Genomic DNA, 6,833 nt, shown 5'->3' with positions numbered 1-6,833 from the left:
CAATTACTTTCGGCACTCCCGATAATATAATTGCCACGAACGGCCGGCTCGACTTTCTCCTTAGCACGATAGAAACGGAAGAGAGCGCGGTCCGCGGATCGATATCGATCATCCCTCGTCCCGATAGGAAACCCTCGGCGGGGGTCGTTGCCTCACGATTCACGAAGGACAAATCACGTCGATCCACGAAGTTAGGTGACGAATCACATCGATCCGCGATGTAACGCGTTGCGCGGTATACGCGAATTAGGAAACGCGTGCGCGTTTTACCTCTGCATGTCGGAACAGTAGGCGCGACAATCGGGTGATCTCGGGCGAATTCGGGTCAAGCCCGAGGGTTGTTTGTGCTCGCGCCAGGGGCGTTAGCTGTCGCGACAGCGCCCCACCGTAACGACTTTACCTTAAGATAATAATTACCTTAAGATAATAAAATAAGATTACTACTCGTGAGAAATATTTCTTTTGTTTCAAGAAATATAAATATTCCCCGCAGATAATTTCTTATTTATATATTTTTTCTTATTTCTTATTTATAATAATTCATTTTCTTATTTTGATGTAATTTTCATTTCTTTTCATAACATATAATTTTTATTTAAAGAGATAATTCTTTCGTTCCAGAAAATATTTACTAGCAACAAGAAAGTTGTTCCTATGAAAGAAGTAAATTCCTGCTAGAGACTATTGGAGTAATTTTTTTCTTTAAAGTAATGAAATTTCACTTGAAACAAGTACATTTTTTTCCGTGTATCATATGTATCATTTGTAAATTAAAATCGGAAAGACGAAAAAAATATATTGAATGCGTTCTCATAGAAATAGACCCGTAATAGGAAATGGAAAAGCTCATTTTATATTCTTAACATTCAAAATTACATAATTTTGATTTTGTAATATTGTTTTTGTACACTTGAGAAAAAATGTACTGTAAATATATTTATTACTTTATATTAGAAATATATGTACAAACAGTACATATATGGAAGGATAAAAACCACAGTGGTGTAAGTCAAATTTTTTAAAATATTTTCTCGTGTGCATAGATGTAATTTATATATTGTACAGATTGCATCTATGCACACCGGAAAATATTTTAAAAATGTTGACTTACACCACTGTAGTTTTTACCCCTCCATATGTAGATATGTACATTTTATATTGTAAATATCAGTAGTACATATAGGTATATGTATCGTAAAGTTTATAATTTTTTATTATTCACTTTCGGTCAAATGAAAATATAAATAACACCGAGAGCATATGTTCATATACATATAATGCACGTGTACATATGTTCATATACAGAGTGTGTCCCTACAAAGACACTCTGTTCTGTTTCGCCGATTTAAACGACAGTTTATCGCATACGGCGTGATCCATTTCAAATATCCTAAGAAACGTAAAATTACGTTTCGCTCGAAAATATCTGAACATATCGTCGATGCAAAACATTTCTATTCCGTCTGATCGCGCTACTGTGTTATTTATTCAAGTGTAACTAGTTATTCCACCATATGGCAAATTCGACTGACTGCAAAGCAATTAAAAATGAAAAGCGATAAAGCGTAGAAGCGATGATATACGGTAATTTTTTTTCCCCCATCTTTTTATTTTATCTGAATAAAATTTTAATAAAACGTATTTTACAGGTATCTTTGGTACGTACTGTGCACGAAACTGAAGTACTCCAAAAAATTTGATAAAGCACTAAATTTTGCACTTAACGACTGACCAGCAAATTATGCTTATACAAATATTTGAACATTTAACAGCGATAAAAAAAATACACAAAAAACAAAGTAAAGATGCTGAATGATATTTTTCAGGTATCTTTGGTTCGTACTATGCATCAAAATGAAGTACTCAAAAAAATTTAGTCAAGCATTGAATTTTGCAATTAATGACTATTCATCAAATTATGCCTATGCAATATTCGGAAATTTAAACTCATGAGAGGAAATGCGTTCAGCAGCAATCAAAGAGTATAAAAACTTGCACGGCAATATCTTTTGGAAAGTTCTTAGGGATTACGGCTTAAATCAGCGGTTACGACCAGCATAAATCAGCCTTAACAACCAATTAAATTTTTATTTAATTAACAAATTGGTAATTAGTAAAAAAATACTAATTACGTAAAAATTAATATTTAAGCAAAAGTAAATAATTCATTGCTTAAAAAATTACTAATTTGTCAGAGAAAAATGTCTAATTACGTGAAATTTAGTATTTAAATTTTAGACCTCTCTCCTCCGCGCGAATAACTATAACCAAAAAAGACCGTAATTTTAACGGTTTCGGTTTTCTTTACTAAGAAACCGAAACTGAAACTGGAACAATTAATTAAAGTTTTATTAAGGAACCGAACTGAAATTCGAGTCTCTGATTGACATACATATGAAATCACTCGTACTCACCTCTCGATTTCTTCTTCTCCTGATCATACATTATGACTACTTCCATGACTTTACCAAAGCGAATAAAATAGAATGTTAAGTCAGTCTCCGTCACGTTACTTGGCAAGCCACCAAGAAAGACTTTCGGGAAACCGGCGTGGCACGACAAGATGGCCGCGAGCGGGATCGATATCAGGATCGAACTCCCGGCTCCCGGCGTTGATTTTATGAGAAATGATCCGACAACTCTCACGCTCGGTGATCGCGACGCTCGAGATAGAGGCACTCGCGAAAACCGGATTCGCGTCGTGGGACGGTTTCGGGACACGGGTCTTTCGCCAAGGATCACGCTACCGCACGCGGTGATCACGTGATCCGTCTGTGTGCATCGTCCCGTCGTATTACGGGCGACGAAAACTCGAGAAAAGAGATGTTTCGCGCGACGATCAATCGAGCGGGTACAGATCACGACGAAACTTGGGCGCATGATGCAACCCTTTGCACGGATGCACTGAGCACACTCAACTTTCCGGAATTCGCGCGCGGAATCCAATCGACCGGGTACGCGCGCGAAGAAAACTCGGCTCACTCTCCGTTCACGTGAACGGAAAAGCTATAAGTATCTGAGATGTTTCACGCGGCGACCACCGATACCGACCACTCGAGCGGGTGCGGCTCGCGATGAAACTATTACGGACTTCGCGCAATTACTTTCGGCACTCCCGATAATATGATTGCCACGAACGGCCGGCTCGACTTTCTCCTTAACACTTAGCACGGCACAAACGGAAGAGAGCACGGATTCGTACCTCGCACCTCGTGCCTCCTGCCTCGTACACCGACGTTCAACGAGTAACGTATTACTTGCGCGGATGCGCGCGCGCCGCACGGCGAGGCGAGCCGAGAGCCTCCGAATCCGGCCGAGTCACGTTTGGCCGCACTCGCCGCCGCGCGGCGAGTCGGGTCCGCGAATCCCCCCGAATCCGCCCGAATCACGTTCGGCCGCTCTCGGCGCTCTCGCCGCCGGCCGCCGCGCCGGCGCGGAACGTAGCCTCTCTGCTTATGTATGGGCGCGTTCAGCAGACCAAGCCGCTCATTGTCAGTAGCAGTCGAACGTGATTGGCTCTTACTTTTGGAACCAACCAATCAACGCAGAGTATTGATAAGACGAACTCAACAGTTGTGTCTGCTGAACGCAGCCTATGTACAGTTTACTTGCACCTGCCACACTCGAGTTGTCTCGTTTTCTCTCTCTCCCCAACGCCCAAATATACGTCCGTCCTATTTCAGATGCAGAAAGCGCTAGGAAGTGCAAGTAAAACAAACGGACCTAAAGGACAAAAGGGGTTCATATACGTTACGATCACACAAGGGAGAACAACACGCTGTTTACGAGCACTGTCAACTGGGATCAACTGGGATTAAACGACAAGAAAATTGACCGGTATAAATAATATTGCTTCTCTCCTTTCGTAGCGATCGCGCGACAATTAATCCTATACATGTTCTCAAGACGGATTTAATTTTTGTGAATTGTCATAAATTAATGAATAGCTTACTCTATGTATATTTGAAGTTTTTAAAAGAAATATGTAGATATATCTACATGAAATCAGAGTGTTTATAAGATTGTAATTTTTGCAAGTTAAAAGACTGTTTTCGAATAAATAACCTCTCCGGCTTTTATTTAGATACTTTTATATATTTATAGTATCTTTTACTGTTAGATAAAAATATGTTGGGCCATTGGAACGTTTGCATATTCATTGTATTTTCTTAACCAGGAACGGAATCATTATGAACGAGGATGCAGATAATTTTGCGTGGACTCGCCAGCTCGAGTGTCCGTCGACAATATACAATGATTCAGTAAAGAAAAAGTTCGTCTTACTTGTGTATCCATTACTTTGTATCTATTTACTGGAGCTTGCCATGTTATCGACTTGCCAATTTTTTTCTTTTTATCAGATTGTGCAAGGGAGTATTGGAGTTGTTATGGGAGGACATTTCCAATTCTGTGTTTCCTGCGGCCCAAGCCTGTAAAATAAGAAAGAACATTTTACTGTACAAACTGAAGCATGGGTTGAACGACTCTGCAATTTCATCTATGAGAGAGTTGAATCAACTGAGATCTAAAAGCAGCACATTGAAACAACAGATATCTGCGCTGGAAGAAGAATACGAAGAACAGGACTATACTGTCAGGCAAAAAAGTAAGGTGAAAAGATGTTGATATGAATGTTTCAATACAGTTTTAATAAGTTCCATAAAATTGTTAGTGCAACGATTGAAGGATATAAAGACCAAGTGTTCGGTAACCAGTACGAGGAAGGATTTTCTCAAATTAAAACACAGCGAAACCAGCAAGCAACTGAAAGATTGCGGCGACATGAGACGAGTGTGCCAGCATTTAATGCCAAACACCTCTATGGACATAGATCAACAGAAATTAAGGGAGAATCTACATATGATAACAGATCTGCGTCGTTCAGCCATAGATAAGAAACAGGTAAATCTTTTTTATAGGATATAAAATAATATTTGCATGTAAAATAGTATTGACAAAGTGACATTTTCCAATAACAGATATGGACAAAGGTATCGAGCTCTCTCAGTGGTATTGGCGTACACCCGCTGTGGACACACTTGTATCAAACGCTGTCGCAAGATTTAGACACATTAATGAAATTGGAGACCAAAAGTGACTTGGGCAGTTCGAGTGTAGTGGGCGAAAATATAGATATTGGTATCGCAAGAGCTTGCGGTCAATACATATGCAATATTTCGAAAGGCATATCGTCTAATATTAGAGCTAACATGTACCAACAACGCTTAGTGGAATTCATTGATCTAATAGAGGTACCGTGAAAAGATTTCAAACTATGAGAAAAGATGATTGACAGAAAAATGAAATTAAGATTAATGCACACTTTGTCTTGCAGTCGTTAGCCCATGAAGATGTGAACGCGTGGTTAGCTCTGAAATTGGAGGTGAGAAAGTTAGAAGCCGAACAGTCGTATCGGCAAAACGAAGTTCAGAAGTTGAAGAACACTATCCAGGAAAATTCCTTGCTCAATCTCGACATAGCTCGATTAACGTCCGACATAGAGACGATTGACGCACAGATGGTACGTATTGGTACATATTCCACACTCTACATACCCTTGATACTGATATCGAACGTATTGCAGGATAAATATATAAAAGACATTCAGCGATCTATAGCAGTTTTAAACTCTACGCCGACGCTCATATTTAAAGAGAAAGAGAAGCTGCATCACGAATTGCAGAAAATAATGGCGTTACAGGTCGACAATTACGACGCGAAATGCGTGAAGAATGCGTTGGACATCGAACTGGATATGTTTTATAATATCTTGGATCTCAATGCTTTACGAAAAGTAATGTTGAAGGGAGATGTGGGACTATACAGGTTGGTATAAAAATTTTTCACGTTAAATTTTACATTATTATCGTAAAGCTAATATATAATGAATAAATTTTTTCGCAGACACGCAATCTGTGGCCTCGACAAAGTCTTCATCACCTCAGTCAATCCGCAGTGCTCGAGGATCAAGCCTTACTTCCCAATAATACAAATACCGATATACTCCCTCATAGAATGCTATAAAAATGCAATTACCAATATAGTTTACACGAAACTGCACTGTTCGTCGTCAACTGAGGAGATTGAGTGCGCAGATAAGTTAATGCCGTCACGAGAAAAGTGTAATTACAATAGTTTGGAGCTGCTGAATCTCGCCACAGTCGTTTGCGATCAGGCGCGCGAGGAGATCAAGCGCTTTGACGCCGTCCTGAGTGCTTGGTAAGTTAAACTGTCAAGATAATCTAACGTTACAGTTATTTTAACTATAATCATGTTTTTAGGGCGAACCAAGATGTACAAGAAGCAATGGCACTCGACGAAACGACCGTGGATGGTGTATCCTTTAAGGATTGGTTGCAGCGTTACAATTTATTATTATACATGATACAAAATAGCAAGTGATCTATATATTGTAGTCTGTCGCCGTTCATTTATATTATATTGTTACGTGTTCAAAGAATTAGAAATTTAATTCGACAAATAAATTTTGCAGATTCTGAAAAAATATTACGTCTACTGCGTTTTTTTTTTCTTGAGCGGAAAACAATCGTCAATTCTGTACTTTGTACGAAGTATATTACTAAGGCTGCATTCCGATATTCACTGTTAGTACTGCAAATCTATATTTTACGTCACGTATACTATAGATTTTCAGTACTGAAAGTTGCTGACAGTGAATTTCGGAATGCAGCCTAAGTACGTAACGTTTTCTATCTGAATACACGTTTTCATTGTGCAGTATGTGCGACAAATGTAAAGCATTCGTTAATGTTGAAACAGATGTCTCATATAAAAACCCGTTGAATTTTCATGCACTGTCATTTCGCGAATAA

The 6,833-nt window shown here is 39.0% G+C and overlaps 1 protein-coding gene across 1 annotated transcript; it reads left to right on the top strand.

Annotated features, from left to right (window-relative positions):
* Positions 1-3,728: 3,728 nt before the first annotated feature.
* LOC112459368 lies at positions 3,729-6,509 on the top strand. The gene is made up of 9 exons (XM_025023420.1): positions 3,729-3,837; positions 4,178-4,273; positions 4,362-4,606; positions 4,673-4,902; positions 4,980-5,252; positions 5,336-5,521; positions 5,585-5,826; positions 5,905-6,219; positions 6,282-6,509. Exons 2-9 carry the CDS (start codon positions 4,191-4,193, stop codon positions 6,400-6,402), a joined length of 1,695 nt encoding a protein of 564 aa, XP_024879188.1. The 5' UTR covers positions 3,729-3,837; positions 4,178-4,190; the 3' UTR covers positions 6,403-6,509.
* Positions 6,510-6,833: the final 324 nt, after the last annotated feature.

This window comes from Temnothorax curvispinosus, unplaced genomic scaffold (genome assembly GCF_003070985.1).
Source record: "Temnothorax curvispinosus isolate PA1 unplaced genomic scaffold, ASM307098v1 QBEX01009776.1, whole genome shotgun sequence".
Taxonomy (NCBI): Eukaryota; Metazoa; Arthropoda; class Insecta; order Hymenoptera; family Formicidae; genus Temnothorax; species Temnothorax curvispinosus.
Note: the sequence above shows the minus strand (reverse complement) of the source record. Positions and strands in the feature narration are given on the sequence as shown.

Bases quoted from the DNA above. Each gene is read 5' to 3' on its own strand.
- LOC112459368 (XM_025023420.1), top strand. From the start codon at position 4,191: ATGAACGAGGATGCAGATAATTTTGCGTGGACTCGCCAGCTCGAGTGT. The intron at 4,607-4,672 runs GTAAGGTGAAAA...TAAAATTGTTAG, and splicing joins CTATACTGTCAGGCAAAAAA to TGCAACGATTGAAGGATATA. The intron at 5,522-5,584 runs GTACGTATTGGT...AACGTATTGCAG, and splicing joins AGACGATTGACGCACAGATG to GATAAATATATAAAAGACAT.